The 26,261-nt window shown below is 40.7% G+C and overlaps 1 protein-coding gene across 13 annotated transcripts in view; it reads left to right on the forward strand.

Moving 5' to 3' along the window:
- The window catches only part of MARK1 (microtubule affinity regulating kinase 1), a 229,325-nt gene that overhangs the window by 199,602 nt on the left and 3,462 nt on the right, over window positions 1-26,261 (forward strand). For 10 of the 13 annotated variants that reach the window (XM_033936868.1, XM_033936874.1, XM_033936873.1 and 7 more), the window contains 3 exons: window positions 4,329-4,499; window positions 16,394-16,648; window positions 20,277-20,321. In XM_033936868.1, coding sequence (XP_033792759.1) covers window positions 4,329-4,499; window positions 16,394-16,648; window positions 20,277-20,321 — 471 coding nt within the window. The remainder of the gene's footprint in view (window positions 1-4,328; window positions 4,500-16,393; window positions 16,649-20,276; window positions 20,322-26,261) is intronic. The other 3 variants (XM_033936869.1, XM_033936872.1, XM_033936871.1) reach the window with 3 other exon arrangements.

Here is a 26,261-nt window from a genome sequence, read left to right on the forward strand (position 1 = left end):
TGAGGAGTGGGGCAATGTCGATAACTCAATGCCTGACAGTATGGTGCACGACCTACTCCTACTGGAGCGCTAGTCCAGGTCCTGGAAACTAAGTTTCAATACCGAAAAATGTAAAGTCATGCACCTTGGCAGCCAAAATCCATGCAAAACTTACACCCTTAATGGTGAGATCCTAGCGAGGACTGTAGCAGAACGTGACTTAGGGGTGATCATCAGTGAGGACATGAAGACTGCCAAGCAAGTGGAGAAAGCTTCATCTAAGACAAGACAAATCATAGGTTGTATACGTAGGAGTTTCGTCAGCCGTAAATCCGAAGTCATTATGCCTTTGTATAGATCCATGGTGAGACCCCATCTGGAATACTGTGTACAATTCTGAAGGCCGCATTACCGCAAAGATGTGCTGAGACTTGAGTCGGTTCAGCGAATGGCCACCCGGATGGTCTCGGGACTCAAGGATCTCCCGTATGAGGAACGGCTGAATAAATTGCAGCTGTACTCACTTGAGGAACGCAGAGAAAGGGGTGACATGATCGAGACGTTCAAATATCTCACGGGCTGTATTGAGGTGGAAGAGGATATCTTCTTTTTCAAGGGCCCCACGGCAACGAGAGGGCATCCATGGAAAATCAGGGGCGGGAAACTACACGGTGACACCAAGAAATACTTCTTCACCGAAAGGGTGGTTGATCGCTGGAATAATCTTCCGCTACAGGTAATTGAGGCCAGCAGCGTGCCTGATTTTAAGACAAAATGGGATCGTCATGTGGGATCTCTTCACAGGGAAAGGTAGGGGAGGATTATTGCGGTGGGCAGACTTGATGTTTCTATAGTGACACTGACAGAATATGAGGCATGCAGCAGAGTTCTGAACACAGATTGAAAGGGAGAAAGATGGTTTAGTGGAAGACCAGTGAAACGCAGGTTGCAGTAGTCGAGGCCAGTGGTTCTCAACCCTGTCCTGGAGGACCCCCGGGCCAGTCGGGTTTACAGAGTAGCCCTAATGAATATGCATGAAGCAGATTTGCATGTCTGGCACCTCTATTATATGCAGATCTCTCTCATGCATATTCATTAGGGCTATCCTGAAAACCCAACTGGCCTGGGGGTCCTCCAGGACAGGCTTGAGAACCACTGGTCTAGGCAATGAGGGTATGGATGAGGGTCTTGGCAGTGCTCTCAGAAAGGAAGGGTCTGATTTTCACTGTATTGTAGAGAAAGAAATGACAGTTTTTGGCAGTCTGTTGGATATGTGAAGAGAAGCAGAAAGATAAGTCAAAGATTTCCCCAAGGTTGCAAGCCGACAAGACAGGGAGAATGAGGGTAGTGTTCACAGAAATAAAGAATGGGGGAAGAAAAGAGACAAGTTTAGGTGAAAAGATAAGGAATTGGAACCAGATTCTCTAAGCTCTGACACAACAGTAAAAGAAAATGCCCCTGGTGGGAGCGATGTTTGTTTTACTGGCGATTCTGAGCACAATAGTATGCAAATTATATGCATGCCATTTGTATGGAGAATTGCCATTAAAGGGGGGGAGAGAAACTGCCTGGTGCTAGCTCATAAGAGCAATCGTTAGCACAGCTCCTCCTGCCTACAAAAACAAGCGAAAAAACAACCAGCCCCTGCTCTCCCTGCCTGAACCAGCAAGCAGTGAGAACAGGGACTGCTTTTTTTTAATGGGCGCAGCTGTTGTGTGTGCACAACACCCACACAAGAGCTGCGCCCATTTAAAAAAAAAAAAAAAAGCCCCCCTCCTGATGATAAACCCCGACAGCAGGGTACTTTATTTTATTTTATTTTTTTTTAATTTTGAAACATCAGCAGGAAGAATGCCCACTCCCTCCTTCCACAGGTCTGGGGACCCCCATGCTGGGAGACCCACACTGATGGCAAGTTCCCCCCCCCCCCAACAGCCCTCACCACAGCAAGCACCCAAGACAAAACCCTGATGGTCTGGTGGGCCGTCCTCCCCTCCAACCCCCCTCCCCGTGCCTTTTTTAGAAGACCGTCAGGAGGGATGCTCACTTCCTCCTGCTGGTAAGCCTATCTCTTCAAAATGGCAGGCCTTCACCTAAAGCCCTGATTGGCCAAGGTGCCTAAGACCCCTCCCAAGGAGACATGGAGGGGGGATGTAGACCTTGAGTTAGTGAATCTGTTTATTTACTTTGCATGAGTATTGCAGGGATTTTTTGCAGCAGGCATTTGTAATCAGAAATGTTATTGTTTAGTGCCTATTTTTTCAAAGTAGGGCTTTTCATTCTACTGTAAAGTTGCTCTCACTGATTGTGCCCAAAAGGTAAACAGAGAGTGGGCACATTGGATGCTCTTTTTTGCAGTTGACTTCACATACAGGCGTATTTGGGAAGGATAGCTACTTCTCTGAGGGGAATTATATGGCAAACAAGTGACTGTGGAAAGGCTAATTTTGGAGGTTAAAAGGAAGTTTACTAAATTGTGCACTAGGAGGACTGGCATGGTGAGGGTAAAAACTGTATTTTGTCATCTTGGATGTAGGAAGAGCCACTGCCATTTTGGCACCTGCAGTAAAAGGCTAGGGACTCACCATGGAAGAAGTTTCTGTGTACATGGGAGGATCATATGGAGTAGCTTTCAGGTATTATGACTTTGAGGCTAGCCCACCCTATAATTAGGTATAATATAAGTATGGAAATGATGGCTTCTAATAAGAAAGCTAGGTAACTAATCTCAGAACAAGGACAATGGGGTATGACTGGAAATCTTCCCAAACCAAGCTGGGATGTATAATGAGAGTCAGAGAGAAAAAGAGAGGACAGAATAGGCTTAAACTCCCAGGGCACAATCCCTAACGTTATAAACAAAGGGGGGAACAAAATGGAATGAGCTGAAACCCCCAGGGCAAAACAGAAACAAAAGTTATAGAAGTCAGGACAAGAAAATACAGAGAAATCCTGCCTAGAAGTGCCATAGTAGGACAGTGTAAAGGACCACCTGAAAAGAGTAAAGGTAAGCCTTATCTAACCTAACCCACTCTGAAGATTTATGCAACTGGAAGGGGATTTGTTTGCTGTATTTTGTGTTTTACTAAGCTGAAGCTAATCCCTATTGAAGGTGGTGTATCATGTTTGAACTGAAGTATGGAATATAAGAAAAGAATGGAGAGAGTTATGTTATAAGTAGTGAGCAGTCCAGGGCTGTTTGAGAAGGCTGTTATGCATTAATTAATCTAGTTGGGCATCATGTAACTTTTGAGAAGAAGCCTGCAGGGTGAGGGTTAAAAAAAAAATCTTTTAACTAAGGGAAACAATTTATAGGATATGCTAGCCTTCGGTTCCAAGGAAGAATGGAGAATATTAAGGAAGTGTTAATGGCAATGTTTGGGACACTTTTGTTAAGATCACTTGCCAGTGCTGGAGCCTAGGGATTGGTGCAAAGCACTTTGTTTCACCAGTGACTTTATTACCAGTCCTTTACGAGAACAGCTTTCTCCAGTGGGTGGGGGTTTGTGGGCAACTCCTGTCGGTCATAGTCTGAGGCTCAAGAGCTGGATTAATATTAAAATGAAAAGTTGCAAATGATATGGTGTCTCAAGGTGCTGCTTTAAGAATTGTGAACCACAGCAGCTAGGGGCCAGTAGCATTTCCAGAGTCCCCAGATAGCTGTCTTCCCATCCCAGAGTCTTTAGGGGAATTCACCTCCAGCTAGTCTAGGCTGTCTCTTCCCCACCATCAGACCAGCCTGCAGGATCATGGTGTCATCCCACTTTGAGGTGGCAACTAAATTATGCGTATATTTAGATGTGATATATAATGTGTGTAAAATAAAATCATTGTGAACATGAGTACTGTAGTTGCTGCAGTAAGAGTAACTAACTAATGTTGTACAGAATGCCCAGGCTACATTTAAAGGGAAGGAGCAGGCAAGAGGGCGGACAAAGAACACTAGATCCCTGGATATCCTTAAAAATGAGACTAGTATATGTGCTTATTGGTCTTCAGTGTAGCACCCTTTAGTTTGAATACTGTTGCTTCTCTACTTCTTTCTGGTGTTCAGAAGGATTACATATAAAGCACCTTTCTTGGGAGCAATTTTCAAGCTAAATAATGCCACGCACTAAAGAATGTCCAAAGAATATGGAAAGGCGAAGAATAATAGGAGTAATGTGATTCTTGCCAAGAAAGCAGTAACTCATTTGGTGCCAGGTTAACCATGAAAGGTGAACAAGTGGAAGGTATTAAACAGAAGAATATTTTTCTGTGGCTTTAACTGATTTCTTGATTATATGTCAGCTTCTTTTTCTTTTTGTACCCTCTTTGCTCTTCCTGATACATTTGCTTTCACCGGGAAGTTTAACAGAAGTGTCTGCAAGCAGTACATCTTCTGCTGGCTCTGCTGCCAGTTCTGCTTCTGCTGTGCCCTCTACCCGACCCCGCCACCAGAAATCCCTGTCTGCCTCTGGCCATCCTATCAAAGTGACACTGCCGACTATTAAAGATGGCACAGAAAGCTATCGGCCAAGGTAAGCATTCTCATCACCATCACAGTGGGACCAAAAGTGTCATAGACAAGACTATTCTTTTAAACTCGGAGTATTAACTCTGTCATAATTACTAAAATACTTACACTTAACAGCTTAGACAGAAAAAGTTCTTTTGTGTGATCCATTTTAAGAAATAAATGGTCTTGAAGAAAAGTCCAAGATAAAAGTCCTTGTGATGTTTTGAGCTTCATCTGCCACCAGAGATCACGCAGTACACAAAAAGAAACTATGTTGGATGAGATGGGGGATAACTGGTCAAAATATAATGATCTCATGACTGGCAGTAGAATTTAGATTTGTGGTGTTGTGATGCTGTCATCACAGTTACAGAATATGTTTGGTAGACATGTGCTGCTCTCTACCTGACTACCTAACTTGGAGGTTTCCTCTTGCTCCTTTGTACTTCCAGTTCAGTCATAACAAGAGCTGGGATCCTCACACAATGAACCTTTGATCACAACTAACTAGGAATTGTATCCATTTTTATACTGTAGCCCCATTCTTGCCCTATTATTAGTCTAGTCTGGTCAATGCAGTGGCAGTCCTAAGTTCCCTGGATACAATGTGTATCTCAGTGGAGGAGGGCAAGGCATCTTAACATTAAATTAGCAATGAACCATGAAAGTAACTATGATGTGGGCAAAAGAGAAAACCACTCTTCCAAGATTGCAACATAATATAAGTTATGTGGAAAGTATACACCTAAATTACGCTGTTTTTCAAAGGAAACTTTATACATGCTTTCTCTTTGAAGATTACCCCAAGGGATACACATGTGCACATATTTATATCTACTAGCTAGTACATACATACTAGCTAGTACAAACGTATCAACTTACTCAGATCTAACAGGTTAGCCAGCTCCAGAAGGGAGATTTGAAGCCAGTCTTGGGATTTCTGATACATTATAGACAGAATTAATGGCTACAAGTTCAAAAGCAGGACTGGCCAAAACGTCTCCCTTATGGAACTGGGTAAGTTGGCAGCTATACTTACTTCATCAAATATGTATATACTGTATACTTAGCTATTTTCAAAAATGTAAATTTCCGCTTCCCCCTACCACCAACTCCCACTGTACTTTCCTTTTAACTTTTGTAAACCGTGTCGAGCTCTATATTTATAGAGAAGATGCGGTATATAAGCTTAAAGTTTAGTTTAGTTTATAGTATATATAGGCAAAATATGTCCTAAGCCCAACCCTAGATAAACTTTAATGTGCACACGATCTGTGTGCTGTTACATCTACCTTCATATAGCTTATCTAGTTTCAAAAGAAGCCTTTGCTGCACTTAAAATTCTGTTACCATGACATGTCACACTTGAGCAGTCATCATGATTTCTGCCTACTCTGCCCTTCCTCTCTCCTGAAGGAAATGACTATGAGCACTGTCTCCAGAGCACTTAAGTATATTTTACATTTTATACATGATAGGTCAAATATATGTCAGATGCACTGGAGTTAAAGCACCAGAGGCAAGGGTGCAGGAATGTTAAGACTCAATAACCGTTTGCTTTCTTGTTTTTGTGGGGTGTTTTTTTTAAATAGAGGCAAGTTTCTTATTTTGCCTGAGTTGCTTATTTCCTCCTCATGTTACTTCAAGTTACTGTATTTTCTCGCATATAAAGCGCGCGTTATACGTGTTTTTTACATACCGCGCATACCCTTGCACGTTATACGCGTGAGCGCGTTGTACAAAATTTTTTTTACATAGTTCCCCCCCCCCAACGTCCGATTCACCCCACCCTGAAGGACCGCTCGCACCCCCACAGCCTCCCGACCCCCCCCATCATGTAGAAGCTCCTACCGGTGTCCTGCTGCTTCCTCTTGGCGGTCCCGACACCCGACACGATCGGGGCAAGAGGGAGCTCAAGCCCTCTTGCCCCAGCCAACCGCGGCACCCTCGACACGATCGGGGCAAGAGAGAGCTCAAGCCCTCTTGCCCCAGCCAACCGCGGCACCCCCGACACGATCGGGGCAAGAGGGAGCTCAAGCCCTCTTGCCCCCCCGACTCCCCGACACGATCGTGGCAAAAGGGAGCCCAAGCCCTCTTGCCCCGCCAACTCCCCAACTCCCCGACAATATCGGGCCAGGAGGGAGCCCAAGTCCTCCTGGCCCTGGCGACCCCCCCCCCTAGTTGTTCGGGCCAGGAGGGAGCCCAAACCCTCCTGGCCACGGCGACCCCCTACCCCCACCCCGCACTACATTACGGGCAGGAGGGATCCCAGGCCCTCCTGCCCTCGATGCAAACCCCCCTCCCCCAACGACCGCCCCCCCCAAGAACCTCCGACCGCCCCCCCCAGCCGACCCGCGACCCCCCTGGCCGACCCCCACGACACCCCCACCCCCCTTCCCCGTACCTTTGTGTAGTTGGCCGGACAGACGGGAGTCAAACTCGCCTGTCCGGCAGGCAGCCAACGACGGAATGAGGCCGGATTGGCCCATCCGTCCCAAAGCTCCGCCTACTGGTGGGGCCTAAGGCGCCTGGGCCAATCAGAATAGGCCCGGGAGCCTTAGGTCCCACCTGGGGGCGGGGCCTGAGGCACATGGGCCCAACCCGACCATGTGCCCAAGGCCCCCGCCCCCAGGAGGGACCTGGCTCCCGGGCCTATTCTGATTGGCCCAGGCGCCTTAGGCCCCACCAGTAGGCGGAGCTTTGGGACGGATGGGCCAATCCGGCCTCATTCCGTTGTTGGCTGCCTGCCGGACAGGCGGGTTTGGCTCCCGTCTGTCCGGCAAACTACACAAAGGTACGGGGAAGGGGGGTGGGGGTGTTGTGGGGGTCGGCCAGGGGGGTCGCGGGTCGGCTGGGGGGCGGTCGGAGGTTCTTGGGGGGGGCGGTCTTTGAGGGGGAGGGGGGTTTGCGTCGAGGGCAGGAGGGCCTGGGATCCCTCCTGCTCGTAATGTAGTGCGGGGTGGGGGTAGGGGGTCGCCGTGGCCAGAAGGGTTTGGGCTCCCTCCTGGCCCGAACAACTAGCGGGGGTGGGTCGCCAGGGCCAGGAGGACTTGGCCTCCCTCCTGGCCCGATATTGTCGGGGAGTTGGCGGGGCAAGAGGGCTTGGGCTCCCTTTTGCCCCGATCGTGTCGGGGGTGCCGCGGTTGGCTGGGGCAAGAGGGCTTGAGCTCCCTCTTGCCCCAATCGTGTCGGGGGTGCCGCAGTTGGCTGGGGCAAGAGGGCTTGAGCTCCCTCTTGCCCCGATCGTGTCGGATGTGCCGCGGTTGGCTGGGGCAAGAGGGATTGAGCTCCCTCTTTCCCTGATCGTGTCGGAGGTGCCACGGTTGGCTGGGGCAAGAGGGCTTGAGCTCCCTCTTGCCCCGATCGTGTCAGGGGTGCCGCGGTTGGCTGGGGCAAGAGGGCTTGAGCTCCCTCTTGCCCCGATTGTGTCGGGGAGTCGGGACGGCCAAGAGGAAGCAGCAGGACATTGGTAGGAGCTTCTACATGATGGGGGGGGTCGGGAGGCTGTGGGGGTGCGAGCGGTCCTTCAGGGTGTGGGTGCGGTTGGGAGTGCGTGCGAGCGGTCCTTCGGGGTGGGGGTGCGTGTGCGTGCGAGCGGTCCTTCGGGGTGGGGGTGCGAGCGGTCCTGCTGGGGGGTGAATCGGACATCGGGGGGGGGGGGCATCAGGCTTTCAGGGTGAGGACAGGACTTCAAGGGGGAGAGGAGAGTCGGGGCGGGCGAAAGGAGAGTCGGGGTGGCCAGAGGAGAGTCGGGGCGGGCGAAAGGAGAGTCGGGCAGCATGCGCGGTATACGGGTGTGCGCGGTATATAAAAATTTCTGTACATAAATTTGTGTTTTTTGCGTGCTATACCCGTGTGCGCGTTTTACACGGGTGCGCGTTATCTACGTGAAAATACGGTAATCTAGTAGAAAAGTTCCTTTTTCACTACTATTTAGCAGAGCTTATTTTCCAGTAGTTCTTGAGAACTGAACTTTCAGTCATCAAGTTTCAAATTAAGGTCTAATTCAAAGCAGCTTTGCTTAGCTTTGGCCTTTGGCCTGGCTGCTGTATGTCTGCCCTATTTCCTCATTGTTCAGAAAGCGAAAAGAAAGGCTGGTAAAAGATAGCAAATTTACATAAGTAAGCTGAATAAACTCTTTTGAAATATCCAGTGGTTGAGGGGCGTGGCTTAACGCGAGCACGGATGGAGGTGTGATCGTGAAGCTCCTCACCATCCAGGCAATGAAATAAAAAAAAAATTATTTTTCCTTCAAAATAATTATATAGAAAATATATATATAAAAAGCTGAACAAAAGATACAAGATAAAATCCTAAATTGCGGCATTTAAAGAGAGGTATGTGCTGACAAGAGTCGGGAAAGCAGAGAGCCGTTTGTGTTGGCGGTTACATAAAATTGAATACAGCGCTGAAGTACATGTTTATATTCCGACCAGATACAAAAAAAAAATAATAGCTGATAAGAATCGGGAAAGCAGTCTGTGTTTTCGGAGGTTTTAAGAGGCTTTAAAGCAGTGCTGAGACTGCGAGATGAATGTGAACTGAAAAAAAAGCTGATAAGAGTCGGGAAATAGAGAGTTGTCTGTGTTTTCGGCGATTTCAAGACACTGCGAGATGTATGTTTAATTGAGAAATTGTAAAGAAAGGTTGTGTTCTGACAAGATATAACTGTAGAAAAAAAAAAAACTGAATTGCTACATTTGAAGCGTGATATGTGCTGATAAGAGTCGGGAAGACAGAGAACCGTTTGTAATGGCGGATTTATGAAGTTTGAATGCAGCGCTGAAACCGCGAAGTAGATGTGAGTGATCAAACAGTTTGGCGAAATTGTGGAAAAAAAAAAGGAAAAAAGTTTATATTCTGAACAAATATAACAGAAACAGAAAAAAGCTGGTAAGAGTCAGGAAAGCTGAGAGCTGTCTGTGTTTTCAACAGTTTCAAGAGGCTTGAAAGCAATACTGATACAGCGAGATGAATGTGAATGACCAGATAATCTGATTGGGAAATTGTGAAGAAAGATTGTGTTCCGATCAGATATAACCAAAAAAAAAACAAAAAAACCCTGAATTACTACAGTTGAAGTGAGATAAGTGCAGACAAGAAACGGGAAGGCAGAGAACCAATTGTATTTTTGGCGGTTTCATTAAACTTGAATGCAGCACTGAAACCGCGAAGTACAAGTGAGAGATCAAACAATTTGATTGGAGAAATTGTGAAAGAATTTGTATTCTGACCAAATATATTAAAACCAATTGTATTTTTGGCGGTCTCATTAAACTTGAATGCAGCACTGAAACCGCGAAGTACAAGTGAGAGATCAAACAATTTGATTGGAGAAATTGTGAAAGAATTTGTATTCTGACCAAATATATTAAAACCAAAAAAGGAAAAAGATTATTCTTTGATAAAAAAGGGGATTAAAAAAATTGAGAGAGAGGAATACTTGCATTTTCTCTCAATAATTAAGTGCCGAAGCGCTGAAGACAAATAAATATCAGCTTACTAAAATAAATACTGAATTGAATATTATTTTCCTCTGACAAAGCTGCGATTGGGCTTGTGAGAGAGGAGACAGAGAAAAGGTTCAACGGAACTTTAAAAAACTGAAACAGCAAGACATTGAGGAAATTGAGAGACGCTGAGAAAAAACAGAAGAAAATTGCTTAAAGTTGGTCAAAATAGGAAAAATAACTCTAAAAAAAGTGTTGCTCTCCTTAATCAGGGCTGCGATTGGGCTTGTGAGAGGAGAAAAAAAAAGTTCCCCTACTTCATTGAAAAAGTGAAAGTGAGAAAAGAATTTTCAAACTGACATAGGTAAAGGAAAAGAAAAGAGCTTAAAAAGAAAAATTTCTACTTCAAAAGATAGAACAAAATCTTGGAAGAAAAGAGATTAAAAACCTAAGAATACCAAATCTAAAAGACTAAATACAAGAAATAATAATAATAACCAAGAAAAATAAAACAATAACATGGCAAGTACCAGACAAAACAAAAATGAGGCTGGTACATCTGCAAAAAGACAGAAACAAGAACAAATAACTCCAAGCAAGATACCACTTCCTATCGAAGAATCAGACACATTAAGCAAAACAGAAGTTATGGAAGAACTAAAACAAATCAAACAAATGCTCAAGGAAACTATAACTAATATGTCGGAAATGAAAGAAGAAATTTTAAATATTCATAGACAAATGGAAGTTAACAACAAAAGAACAACTGAACTAGAATCAAAAATGGAAACTATAGAATGTGAATCAAAAAGATGTAAAAACGACAACCTGGAATTAAATAAATTAAAAGATCAACTGGAGGACTACGAGAATAGAGGAAGAAGGAAAAACATCAAACTTTTTGGAATACAAGAAAATTTAGAGGGAAAAAATACTATCCTTTTCCTTGAGAATCTAATTCCAAAAATACTACAGTTAGACTTGAAACAACCAATTGAAATTGAAAGGGCGCATAGAATCCCAATTAAAAATTTAGAAAACAAAAACAGACCAAGACCAATAATTTTCAAAATGCTGAGATACCAACAAGCACTAGAGATACTAAATGCAGCAAAAAAAGATAAAAACCTAAATTATAAAGGATCAAGATTATGGTTTTTACCAGACTTCGCCAAAAACACAGCAACTAAAAGAAAAAGACTACTAGACATGAGACCTCTACTAAAAGAAAAAGGATTTAAATATGGTCTATACTACCCGGCGAAAATGAGAGTGTCATCTGGAGACAAGTCCTTATATTTTGAGGATCCCGAAAAACTAAAAGATTTTCTCTCTAAACCAGAACCTATGATATATTAACATAATACATTAAGATGGTTTTGAAGACTCTATGAAAAATTAGAAAATATAACATATCGAAATATTTGAAGAAATGGAGGAAATACAATACAAAGAAAAGACAATAATAATTATATGAAAGAAAGAACAGAATATAGGAAAATTATTAAATAATACACTGCATATATGTTTAAAATAATTATATGTTGAAATCATAATACTAAGGAAATACAAATTAACATATTGTTAAATGGATAATGATACATTAATAAAATGTTATGGAAAATGATTAAATAAATATAAAAGATCAATATAGATAGATAGAAGGGAAATTTGTTTAAACAATTGAATATTGATTGCCTGGAATGGGGAGAATGTTAGGATTACAGTTCCAATGTGTATCCTTAAGCAGCCAATGTATTGGGAGGGAAAGGGAGGGATAAGGAGAATATTTATTAGAATAATTAAGGGAGATACATTAGGGTTAAATATGTGTGTCATGAAGAAAATTTTTTGGATATTAAATATGAAAGAGGAGAGGAAGAATAAGATAATGAAAAGTATTAAAATATATAATGTCTTTTAAAATATATTCTATTAATGTCAATGGCCTGAATCACGTAATTAAAAGGAAAAAAATATTAACATTTTTAAAAAAACAAAATGCAGATATTTACTGTCTGCAAGAGACCCATCTTAATATGAAGGAATCACAGAAATTATCAGGTGGATGGATAAAAGAATGTTTTTTTGCTCCAGCAGTGGGTAAAAAAGCAGGGGTTGCAATCCTTATTAATAAAAAATGTATGGCCAATATAAAGGTAAAAAATTCAGATCCACATGGAAGATGGATACATATCGATATAGGTATGGGAAATGATACCCTGACGTTATTTAATATATATGCCCCTAATTCGAATCAATCAGAATTTTTTAAAAAGCTACAAAATATGTTATTACCACTGGCTGCCTCTAATTTAGTGGTGGCTGGAGATTTTAATGCTGTAATGGATCCATTATTGGATAAAAAACCAGGTAAAAATATTAAATCTTTAGGTCTAGATAATTTAGTTCGATCATGTGATTTGAAAGATATATGGCGTATTCTTCATTTTAATGATCAGGAATATTCCTTTTGTTCACAGGTTCATAAATCATTTTCAAGAATAGATTATATTTTTGTTTCAACAAATAAAGTGCAACAAGTGATTAAAGCCTCCATTGATCCTATTATCATTTCGGATCATGCGGGAATATGGATAGAATTACAATTAGATCAATTAGAAAATAATAGACCTCTTTGGAGATTTGATAATGCATTGCTTGTGGATGACAAATTTTTGAAAAATTTCAAAACACAAATTAATGAATTTTTTCAAATAAATTTAGTGGAAGATACATCTATAGAGAATGTATGGGATGCATTTAAAGCAACTATGAGGGGTAATATCATATCATATTCAGCTTTTATTAGGAAACAAATTAAAAAACAATATATAGAATTAGAAAAAGAAATAAAAATATTAGAAGCTAAATTGATAAGTAAATGGGAATATGAAGTTTTGCAAGCTCTTTTGAAAGTAAAAGGTAAATATAATGAATTAACTTCAAAAATGATAAGAAAAGATTTGTTTTCCAAACAAGCAGTGTATTATGGAAATTCTAATAAGGCGGGAAAATTATTAGCAAATTATCTTAAGGCAAAAAAAAGGAGAACTAATATTAATGGAATAAAAGATGATAATGGTATAATAACAAATCAAACAAATATAATATTAAAACAATTTTTAAATTTTTATAAGGATCTATATTCTTCCGAACCTTATTTGGAGAAACAAAAAGATGGAAAAAAATTTTTAGATTTAATAAATGGACCTAAGATTCCTGATCATATAAAACGAAGTTTAGAAGAACCTATATCATTAAAAGAATTAGAAACAGCATTGAGATCTCTTAGAGTTGGATCCGCTCCAGGTGGTGATGGTTACACAGTAGAATTTTATAAAACATTTCAAAATATCCTCTCCCCACATTTATTAAAATTATATCAGACACAACTTATAAAAGGTAATATAAAAGGTACTATGGCTGAATCAATAATAATTGTTTTGCCTAAGCCAAATAAAGATCCTACTTTGGTTTCGAACTACAGGCCTATATCTTTGATAAATGTTGATAATAAAATTTTGGCGAAAATTTTGGCTTTGAGATTAGCCAAAGCTCTCCCACATATTATAGATATACATCAAACGGGTTTCGTTGCTAAAAGACATTCCTCCAATAACTCTAGACTATTATTTCACATGCTAAACTTGTCAAAAAAAATGGATGAACCGGCTTTTACAGTTTCATTAGATGCTGAAAAAGCATTTGATAGAGTAGAATGGAATTTTATGTATCAGGCTTTAGAATGGTTTGGTATAGGTTCTGGATTTATACAAATGGTAAAAACTTTGTATAGCTTCCCAATTGCAAGATTAAATATTAATAATAAGATATCTGATGGTTTTCAATTGCAGAGGGGAGTTAGACAAGGATGTCCGTTATCTCCTTTGTTATTTGATGTTGTATTAGAACCCTTATTGTTAGCAATACAGCAAACGAGGGAGATACAAGGTATTCCATATTCAGATATGGAATATAAAATTTCGGCTTATGCGGATGATATTTTGCTTTATTTGAGAAACCCAGAGTCTACCTTATCTTCTTTATTGGAATTAATTGATAAGTTTGGCAAATTTTCAGGTTATAAAATTAATTGGAATAAATCTGAAATTATACCCTTGAATGTTTACTGTGTAAAAGGATTATTTGATATTTTTCCATTCATATGGAAAGAAGAAGGATTTAAATATCTAGGCATTCAAGTTAAAAAAACAATTGAAGATACTGTAAAAGAAAATGAAAAATATGTATTAAAAAAAGTTACGGAGTTATGTGAGCAATGGAACCCATTACATATTTCTTGGTGGGGAAGAGTTCAAACTATTAAAATGATGATGTTGCCTGTAGTTTGCTACCAAATGAGTATGATACCTATTTATTTTCAGGGGTCCTTTTATAAAAAGCTTAATAAAATTTTAACAAAATTTCTTTGGCTTGGTAAAACACCTAGAATAGCTTTAGTAACCTTACAAAAATCAATTAAGGAGGGAGGGGTAAATTTTCCAAATTTCTATAGGTACCATCAAGCCTATATTCTACGTCAGGGTATGTATTGGATCCTCCCAGAACTTATAGATAATGCACCAGATTGGTTATATTTGGAATGGCGCCTTATGTTTCCCCTAAATTTAGTTCATATACCAAGTATTAATATACCTAAAAGATACAAAGAAAATAAAATAATAATGGATACTTGGAAAACATTGAGATTTATTGATAAATTAACACCCATCCCAATATACAAATCAACTAATCAATCCATATGGATAAACTCCAAGATCAAAATTGGCGGAACTCAAATCCTTTGGAAGAACTGGATTATTGCAGGCATTAGATCTCTAGACGATGTTATTTCAGAAGGTAAACTGCTGGATTTTTCACAATTGCAACATAGATTTGGTCTTAATAAAACACAAAGTTTTAAATGGTTGCAATTGAAGCAGGCCATTCAGGTTGGGTTCCCTGAATGGAAATCATTAAACAATCAATATAGTTTAAAGTTCTTATGCTTTAAAGCAGACTTCCTAGGACATCAAGCCGCATTGTGGTATAAATTAATATCTGGATATTTAATTAAAAAACCAAAAAATGGTCTAAGAGACATTTGGAGCATTGAGATTGGACATCAAATTAATGCATCTCAATGGCCACTAATTTGGTCTTGGAGAATGGGATGTACAGTGTCAGCGTCTATGAGACAAACATGCTTCTTTTTATTACATAGAGCTTTTTGGACCCCTACTCGTTTGCAAAAACTAGACAGTTCTAAGTCTAATAGATGCTGGCACTGTAATCTAGAACCAGGGACATTAGATCATTTATTATATCATTGTCCTTATATTAAAATTTTTTGGAATTCAATTTGGCCACAAATTAATAAATTAATGGAAAATCATATTGCAATATCATATGATACAATTTTATTTGGAACAATGATGAGAAAAAAAAGTCAAATTTCACCAGAAAATAATAAGCTTTTATTAATTATGACAGGGGTTGCCATTCAACATATAACTAATAATTGGAAAAATTACAACAACCTAAATTACACATTTTGGTGGAATACAATATGCCATATTTTTTAAATGGAAAGAATAATAGCAATACAAAAGGGGACATATAATAAATTTATAAAAATATGGGGGCCATTGACAAAATACTGTAATGAATAAATAATGGAATACTTTTTCTTCTTTTCTTCTTTTAGAGATTTTTTTTTTTTATGACACACATATAGGGGGGGTAAGGAAAACAATTTATATATAATATATTATAATATATGATACAAAATGTAACATATGATTAAAAAATAATAGAAGGGTGGGGGGAGGGAAAATGAATAAATTTATCCAGAATATATTGTATTAGATATAAATATGTTATTGAATAATTGTATTCTAATATGTTGTATACTTTTATAAAATTTGAAAATTAAAAATATTATATTAAAGCAATAAAAGGGTGGGGGGAGGGTGAAGGGGAAAATCAAATTCAGACATACATTGTGTTAGATATAAAAGTGATACCATGCATTTATCAAATGTATTTTATTATTATGTACACTTTTTGTAAAATTTGAAAATAAAAATATAATGGAAAAAAAAAAAGAAATATCCAGTGGTTATCACTATGTACAGCTGTTTTGTGTATACAGTATTCTCCACATCATCCATAAAGGATTGAGCTTGTCCAGGAATCATCATATAGGAGAGTGGAAGACATACTAAATGACCAGGGTGCTATGAGACCTTTTCAAGTATTGCTTTATGAATGATGAAAGATCTTTGTAGGGCCCTTAGTGTGCAGTCAACTTGCAACTTCTTTTAATTGAAAGTCACAGTATGAATCGGTAGATATTAGTACTTGTCTTGGGCATGTCTTTAAGAAAGAGCTCTGTTAGTGTCTAATGGACAATTATTAGAGTGGGAGGCATTCCAGCACTTAATCTTTCTTTGTTTCTCAGCAGTGCAACTCCAAGAGTGCCTGCTGCTTCCCCATCTGCCCACAGTATTAGCACAAGCACTCCAGACCGAACCCGCTTCCCTCGGGGGACTTCAAGTCGAAGCACTTTCCATGGCGAGCAGCTACGGGACCGCCGTAATGCCACTTACAATGGACCACCAGCATCACCGTCACATGACACTGGTGCATTCCCTCATGCTAGAAGGGGCACTTCCACTGGTATTATAAGCAAGATCACATCCAAGTTTGTGCGCAGGTAGGTTTTAGATTCCTCTTAATGGTCATATCAAAACCAAATGGACACCTGAGTTAGTCCTCCCTGAAATGAGTGATTTTTTTTTTTAAGAAACTGAGATCCATTGGTGTCTGGAGTGCAAGTGTTTGTGCTGATGGTATGCTTGACTACATAGAACCGAATAATCCAAATGAAGACGTAGGCACGGGTATCCCAGCCGATAGAGGCTGGCCCGAATTCACCATTGTCAGCCCTGACAAAATCTCAAGATTATTCGACAGACTTTCAAAACAACAATGCTATCTAATCTAATCTGAATTTCTGTATCACATTTATCCAGTACAGTCGCTAGGCAATTTATAAGTTAGGAGGCCCATAAGGAAGTTAGGGGAAAAGTGGTTACATTACATTAGTGAATGTCAGATAGATAAGGCGATTGGAGGGAAAGGTTACTTTAGCACAGAGGGCAGAGTTTCATCTTCAGGCTCTTTCAGCAGTGCATGTAGCGAGAGTGGACAATGTCCAAACCAATTTCCTCAGTAGACAGACACTGGGGGGGATAGATGCTCTAAAATTGCTGTTAAAATCCTGTGGGTTGCTGTGGTGCCAGTAAATGGCAATCGATGTTGAAACAATTTCACATGCAAATGAGTTCCACGGAAGTCTGCTATAATCCCATCCAGTCAGTCAGAGAAAGCAACTGACACATGCACAGAGCCAGCAGGGGAAGCCCTGAACAGCTTGGTGGCAGGGGAAGTCCTGAAGCAGCCTCACACTACTCAACTGTTCAGAGCAAGAAGAGTAGGATTGTTTTTTTTTTTAAATGGCCAGAGATGTTGTGCACCTGATACACACAACATCTGTGCCCATTTTTTCAAAAATGTTGTACTGGGACCCCCCCTCAGAAAAAACTACGGCCCCTTCCCCCCATACCCTCTAAACTTTAGAAAAAAATCAGGAGGGCAGCCCAGTCCCTCCTATCTCAGACCCCCCAGACCACCTCCCACTTTTAGATTGAAGATCGTTAGGAGGGATGCCCACTTCTCCTGTCACCAGACCCCCACTGTGAACCCCTGAACCACACACACATACACATATATACCTCTAAATTGAAGTTTGGCAGGTGGGATGACCACTCCTTCCTGCCACCAGGGCCCCACTGTGAGCCCCCATCCCCCCTGCAACCACCATCATGAACCTCTGAACTCCCCATGTACCTTTAAATTGAGGATTGGCAAGAGGGATACCCATTCCCTCCTGCCGGCAGACCTGCCTCTTCAAAATGGCAGACCTTCCCCTTCCCGGTGCATCCTGGGATGCACTGGGAGGGGCCTAAGCATTAAAAAAATCAATTGTTTTATCTCTGGGGTTAGAGATAGAAATTAGTTGACTCAGAACCCTTGGGGGAAAAGCCCCCAGGCTCTAAAAATCCCAAGATATGAGCCCCCACACATGAGAACTCAAGATTAGGAACCCTATGTAGGAATCTGCACATCTATGTAGGAATCATCATAATAAATGAGACTTTGAGATGGGATTTCTGAGCCTGAGAAACTGACCTCAACCACTTCTAAGCTTTCCTACTCCAATCCTCCTATTCAGCTCCCTTCCACTAATGCACCCCTTCCCCACTAGAGTCCCACCACCTACCTCACACATTAGTGCACCCTACTTAGGGGAATTGGGCAGTAGTCATTAGTGAAGAGATGAGCAGCTTTTAGTGGTTGGGGACTAAGTTGGAGATATGAGGCAACATTAATGATGGCTGAATGGGGGATGTATTGGGGAGTGCAGGGTTTACCGTATTTTCACTCATTTACTGCGCACCCGTGTAAAATGCGCACACGGGTATAGCACGCAGGAAACTAATTTATGTAAATAAATTTTATATACCGCGCACACCCCTATACCGCGCATGCTGCCCGACTCTCCTTTCACCCGCCCCGACTCTCCTCTGGCCAGCCCGACTCTCCTTTAGCCCGCCCCGACTCTCCTCTCCCCCTTGAAGTCCTGTCCCCCCTTGAAGTCCTGTCCCCACCCTGAAAGCCTGATGCCCCCCCGACGTCCGATTCACCCCCCCCCCCCGACGTCCGATTCACCCCCCCGCAGGACCGCTCGCACCCCCACCTCGAAGGACCGCTCGCACCCGCACCCCCACCCCGAAGGACCGCTCGCACCCCCATAGCCTCCCCACCCCCCCATCATGTAGAAGCTGCCTACCGTTGTCCTGCTGCTTCCTCTGCCGGCGGTCCTGCCCCTTCTCTTAGCCCTGCGTCTACGCTGCTTCCTCTTCCGGTGGTCCCGCCCTTTCTCTGACGTCGGGCTAAGAGAAGGGGCAGGACCGCCGGCAGAGGAAGTAGGAGGACGACGGTAGGCAGCTTCTACATGGTGGGGGGATGGGGAGGCTGTGGGGGTGCGAGCGGTCCTTCGGGGTGGGGGTGCGGGTGCGTGTTCGAGCGTGAGCGGTCCTTCGGGGTGGGGGTGCGAGCGGTCCTGCGGGGTGAATCAGACGTCGGGGGGGGGGGGAACTATGTTTAAAAAAAAGGGGATAACGCGCTCACGAATATAACGCGCATGGTTATACTCGGTTTGTAAAATCGTGTATAACGCGCGCGTTATATGTGTGAAAATACGGTAGTTGAGAATGGGATGTATTGGGAGTAGGATGGGGTAAGTTGGGGGCACTCTGGCTCTGTATGGCCTCAGAGATCCTGAGGTTTGATGATCTAGAATCCAAAATTCTGAATCCTGAACCAAAAACCTCTGATATAGTTAGTTTTGGGTTTTTTTTTTGTTTTTTACAAAATTTTGTTGAAGTATGGGTTAAAACTACTTACCATTTTTTAGCATACATTTAACACAATTTGTAACTACCATGGCGTCAGCTTAACATTAAGATATTATATCAAAGGTGCAGTTCAATTTTTGTGCTATGGGTTAAAAATCTGTACACTAAATTTTAGTGCAATGTTTTACCATGGATTTAGCTATATTAGCCTTGTCATTTGGTAAGAATTTTAAGTTTTTCTTTTGTATAGAATGCCTATATTTATCTGGGAGCAGTTATTTTAATAAAACAATCATAAATTATCTATTATGCATTGGATCCTATTGGTTCTGATTAGCACACGTATGTCATCATACAGAGCATGAACCAATTGGATCATATTCTGTTCCAGAGCATTTGTGTCACTGTTCAATCATGGTAGTTTCCAAATGGTTTGTAGAATTTGGACGAGCTCTCAAAATAATGAGGGAGCAATAAAACTTTTTAATTGATAATCTGATCATTATTATATTCAGCGTGTACTTTTGAATATTACACAGCATACAAAATCTATAGGTTTCTTTACATGTATGGGATAAAGAAGGTTCAGCTTTCCTTTCCCAGTGTATATGATTGTTTGGATGATTTCAAATATCAATAATTCATCCATACCAAGAGTCAGAAGAATTGGAAAGTCAAACTCTTTTTCCTCTATGAAGCATAATGTCAAAATAAACTTTAACATTTGGATTAAATACATGGTTCACAAGAGCACAAAAAAATGTAAAAACGACATCTGCTTTAACTCCCTTCTAGATTTAGGTTCTCTTGACTCTTAATTTTAACTCTATCATTAAATCTGACCCTTAACTTTGTTTTGAGGGATCCAAGTGAAGGGGAGGCCAGTGGCAGAACCGACCTCTCAAGGTGAGGAGCCACTATTAATACTTTGCTCTTAGCTCCCTTTGTCTGAAATGTTTTTAAGTTTTATTGTTGTAAACTTTATAAAACTAAGCAATAAAGTTTGAAGCTCTGTTGTTTTAAATATATATTTTTTTCTTTCTCCTCCCCTGAAAAATTTGAACAATTAATTTTAAGTAGGCTTTACTGGAGGACACTTACAGTGAAGCTATTAAAAAATATATATATATATATATATAAAAAAACATTTTTTGTACTTCGAAATGCTCCAAGGAACCTGGCTGTCCAGTGATTAGAAAAGCACTTTATAAAATTATCAGACATGCAAAACATTTGTATTTAATATGAATACTAAATAATAATCAAGGCTGGAACCTGGCCAGAATTTTCATTAGCCATTGATACAGTTAGATGATAGCACAATAGTTAAAGATGATTCTTTTTTAAAAGGATAATTAATGGAGGCTTGTAAAATTTTGCAGGACCTGAAAGAATGGCCTCTAGTTAGTTAGAAAGCTTGTGTCAAAAATTTAGGGGATCATGGACTAACCGAATGGTAAATAACTCACCTGAACAGCATTAGCATACACTGTTAGTAAATTACACTCTTAATTAGTCCTAAATAGGTATCTTTTTAGCCTAACATTCACCATTAAATATTCAGCTCAAGCTTTAGCTGCTAACTGTATTGAATATCACTGCTTCACTACAGACTGCCCCAGATATAGCAGAATTAGAAAAGGTAAAGAGAAGGATGACCAAAATGATTAAGCTTATTACCTGATAATATGACACACGACCTACTGTTGCTGGAACAATGGTCAACTACTTGGCAGCTAGGCTTCAATGCTAAAAAATGCAAGATAATGCACCTGGGTAAGAGAAACCCGCGTAGAACTTATGTACTAAATGGTGAGACCTTGGTTAGGACCACGGCGGAAAGCGACCTAGGGGTGATCATTAGTGAGGACATGAAGGTTGCCAATCAAGTGGAGAAGGCTTCCTCCAGGGCAAGACAAATGATGGGGTGTATCCGCAGAGGTTTCGTCAGCAGGAGACCTGAAGTTATGATGCCATTGTACAGAGCCATGGTGAGGCCTCACTTGGAATACTGTGTTCAGTTTTGGAGACTACACTACCGAAAGGACGTGCTGAGGATCGAGTCGGTTCAGCGAACGGCCACCAGGATGGTCTTGGGGCTCAAGGATCTCACATATGAAGAAAGATTTAAAAAATTGCGGCTGTACTCACTTGAGGAAAGAAGAGAACGGGGAGATATGATTGAAACATATAAGTACATCACGGGACGCATCGAGTCAGAAGATGATATCTTCTGGCTCATGGGACCCTCGACCACCAGAGGGCATCCGCTGAAAATCAGGGGAGGGAAGTTTCATGGCGACTCCAGGAAGTACTTCTTCACCAAAAGAGTAGTGGATCATTGGAACAGACTCCCACTCCAGGTGATAAAGGCCAGCAGTGTGACGGATTTTAAGAGAAAATGGGATACTCAAGTGGGATCTTTAAGGGAGTAAATTCAGGGGAGGGGATACTTGGAATAGGGAGACTTGGTGGACTACAGTCCTTTTCTGCTGCTTTTTTCTATGTTTCTATGTTTCTAACCTTTTCCTATCATGTGTCCCGGATGACGGGACATTCCAAAAATGTCGTTGGCATGGGACATACAGTACACGACAGGAACACAAAATATTTGAATTTACAGACTTATGACTTATTTACATTATGTTTACAATAGCCATAAATGATAACAGTGAATACAAAACTTTGCTAAAATAATTATGATTGGAACCAGCGTAACATAAAATGTATTACGAAAGGAAAAGGTTAAGGAGAGAAGAATCCCTCTCATATGAGGAAAGGCTAAAGAGCTTAAAGACTTCAGCTTGGAGAAGAGATAGATGAGAGGAGAAATGTTAGATTTCTATAAAATCTTGAGTGAATTGGAATGGCTAATCATCGGTTGATTTTTTATTCTTTCCAAAAAGTACAATTACTAAGGAACACACCCATGAAATTATAACAAATACAAGAAAATATTTTTGTTAGTCAACACATAGTTAAGTTCTGGATCTTGTTACCAGAGGAAGTGGTAAAGCAGTTAATATAAGTGTGGAAAAAAAGTTTGGACAGATTCCTGGAAGTAAAAGTCCAGAATCATAAAAACATAAGAATTGCCATACTGGGATAGACCAAAGGTCATCAAACCTAGTATCCTGTTTCCAACAGTGGCCAACCCAGGCCCCAAATACCTAGCTAGATCCCAAGTAGTAAAATAGATTTTATGCTGCGTATCCTAGGAATAAGCAGTGGATTTCCCCAAGTCATCTCAATAATGGCCTATAGACTTCTCTTTTAGGAAATTATCCAAACCTTTTTTAAACCTCGGTAAGCTAACCAATTTCATCATATTCTCCGGCAATGAATTCCAGAGTTTAATTACACTGTGTGAAGAAATATTTTCTCCAGCTTGTTTTAAATCTACTACTTAGTAGCTTCATCACATGACTCCTAGTCCTAGTATTTTTGGAAAGAGTAAACAAGCGAGTCACATCTACCCTTTCCACTCCATTCATTATTTTATAAATCTCTATCATATCCCCCCAAGCCATCTCTTCTCCAAACTGAAGAGACCTAGCCACCTTAGCCTTTCTTCCTAGGGAAGTCATCCCATCCCTTTTATCATTTTCATTGCTCTTCTCTGTATCTTTTCTAATTCTGCTATATCTTTTTTGAGATACGGCAATCGGAACTGCACACAGTATTTGAGGTACGGCCATACCATAGAGTGATAGAAGGACATTATAACATTTTCATCTTTGTTTTCCATTTCTTTCCTGATAATTCCTAACATGCTATTTGCTAACATTTCTATTAGCAGACGCTGCAGATTGAGCTGAAGGTTTCAATGTATCCTCAACAATGACACCTAGATCGTTTTACTGGGCAGAGACTCCTAACATAGAACCCAGCATCACGTAGCTATAGTTCAGGTTCCTCTTTTCCACATGCACTACTTTGCACTTTGCTCACATTAAACATCATTTGCCATCTTGACACCCAGTCTCACAAGGTCCTCTTGAGATTTTTCATAATCCTCTTGTGATTTAACAACTTTGAACAACTTTGTGTCATCAGCAAACTTAATTATCTCACTAGTTATTTCCATCTCTAGATCACTGATAAATATGAGATAACGAATCTATATAACAGCCATATTCTCATAAAGACTGTCAATTCAGGTGGTTTTGCAAGTGTTGCTATGATTTTTTCTATAGTCATTAGACTGTAAAGCCCTAAACATGGCTGCATTATCAATGAAGCCTGAGGGCTTATCCAGTTGCAGAGAATATAAAGTAAAAAAAAAATCCACAACCCTATTTTGCTGCTAAAGATACTTGAAAGACTCTCACAGAGCAGACCTGCCAATATATACAGGGAAGGGCATCACACAACCTCAAAATATCAACCAGATTATTATAATGAGAGAAGTATATCCTCACTGTGAGGTTATAGGCATTAATGCATAGGAAGTTCAAAATGACCCCAGGTGCTATGCTTAACCTTCTCGGGCTTTTCCAAAGAGAGCAAAGCTCACAATTAGCCACACACCATCCTGGGAATACACGTGTGCTAAGGTGCAAAATTAATAAAATATAATTTTATCAATCATCATATAAACAAAGGTTTGTGTAGCGCTCCTACCTCGTACTTGCCTTGAGAACGTGTCAATTATATTCTATGGACGCATTAGCATTTAGCGTGCGCTAAATCAGCTAGCGCGCCTTAGTAAAAGAGGGAGTTTATAAGTTAATTACTTGAACAGAAAACAAAAAAAGGGTTCCACCAAAGAGATTCCACAAGGAAAACAGCAGCGCAAACACAAAAGAAACTGTGGAATTGATGATCCTGATGTAATCTTTATTTGAAAAAGGTGCAGATGAGTTCAAAAATAAAACACAATATGGAAATATAAAACACAATAAAAAGATTTCATCAGGATCATTAATTCCATAGTTTCTTTTATGTTTAAGTTAATTACCTGACTCCTCCTGCCTCTCCAAAGCACCTCCTTTGCCCGCTGTTGGGTGAAGGGGAAGAAATAAGGAAATGTAAAGCTGCTAGAGAAAGAGTGAGGAGAGAAGTGGAAATGATAGAATTATGTGGTTATTGGGGGAATAGAAAGCACATGAGTGAGAGGAAGATAGCGAACACAGGTGGTAGAAATGTGGTAATGGGGAATAGGAGACCAAGTAAAAGTGAGATGGGATATGGAAGAATTAGAGCATGAGAGAAAGAGAAGGACAGTTGATAAGCACCTCCAACTGTCTGCTGTGCTCATTGCTGCTCGTCTTCAGCTCGGGTCTGAAAAAAAATAAAATCGCTCAATTCTTTGTCTCCTGCCCCCTCGGGTCGTCTCTTCGAGTTTGAGTCTCGCCAGTATCAGGGCCTGCGGGGTGCTGGGCGGTTCACTAATTATACATCCTGTGTCTTCCTGCTCTAGCCTTGCCGACCAATCATGCTGAGCTCACTGCTCAACATGGCTGTTTCTGCTGTGGTGCCAGACTGGTCTCTCAGCTGCATTGCTGGAATTTAGTAAGTCGAACCGTGTTTCCATCCCCGTGGGCTGGAGAGGGGGGGTCCCTGCGGGATTCTCGCAATCACCGTTCCCGTTCAGACCTCTACCCTAAACTAGCAGCAAAGATTTCCCACTCCTCTGTCCAGAGTAGGATCAAAAACACTTAAAATTGCCTAGTAGAATCCATGGAAACTGCCCAAATTGCTACTATATCTGAGCCAGAAAGGCAAAAACAAATGGTTTCAGATCTCTTTATTGAATTTTGATAAAGCAATTAAGAATAATTACAAAGCATCAAACAAAACTAAAAAACACACAAAAGCACATTGGACTTATTGAGATACGAAGGAAATCTCCTCAAAGTGTAATTTCAGAAAATCAAAAAGTCATCTATTGGGCTTAGAAAAGAAACCAGGAAGCACTAATGCCTTCCATATTATTAACTTAAATGGCACAACACTTAAGATCCCCGAAGAAATAATCGGTAGATCATGAAACGTTGGCCATTGTCGGCTTTATATTAATTCAGTGAGGAAGCTGAAGAGACGCTAGCATCACGATATGAAGTTTTGCTCCACTTTAAAGCAAAGATAAGTGTTGCTTGCTTTTAATTTTTGATTTTGGACTATTCTTTAAGTCACATTTAAGGGGTTGTTTCGCCTATGATAGATGACTGGAAGGGAGTTAATGAGTAATGTAAGCTCCCCTTCATAGCTCCAGAGCAACGTTAGCCCTGCAGCTTCTGAGGCGTTTTTCCCTACTATATGTGTACTTTTGCAGTTCATTCAAAATATATCCAGTGACCATAAGGGGTTAAGCTTTTGAGCATTTATGCTACCAGCGCAAATTTACTACTGGAGTTATAGTAACTGATTGACAACAATATCTGGTACATACACTTTATACAGCACAATCTCCATCCTCCCCAGTTTTGTATGAACGAACAGATACCTCCCTACCAGGTCTGTGATCATTTTATAATCTGCTAGGTCAATTACATTCCTATCTGCTAGAAAAAAAAATTAGAAACCTGAATGGGAATCTTACCTCACCTGATTAGCACCTGGCCCCCTCAAAACAAAGCAATTTATTGTAATTATAGGTTGAGCAGATATGATCTGAAAGATGTAGATCAGACACACATCAGAAGGTCTGAATTTTATAAAGTGTGCTTTGTCACTGGAGAGTAATACTATATGAAACAAGTGATGATTAAAATGATAATTCAGATGTTTTCTTTTATACACTGCATTTTTGCAGTTAAAATGCTTAGTTTTTTTTTCCTTAAGAGCTAATGTAACAGTGTATACAGATATGTTCATGAAGACATGTTTGGATATAGGCAAAAG

The sequence above is a fragment of the Geotrypetes seraphini genome, chromosome 3 (genome assembly GCF_902459505.1).
Source record: "Geotrypetes seraphini chromosome 3, aGeoSer1.1, whole genome shotgun sequence".
NCBI lineage: Eukaryota > Metazoa > Chordata > Amphibia > Gymnophiona > Dermophiidae > Geotrypetes > Geotrypetes seraphini.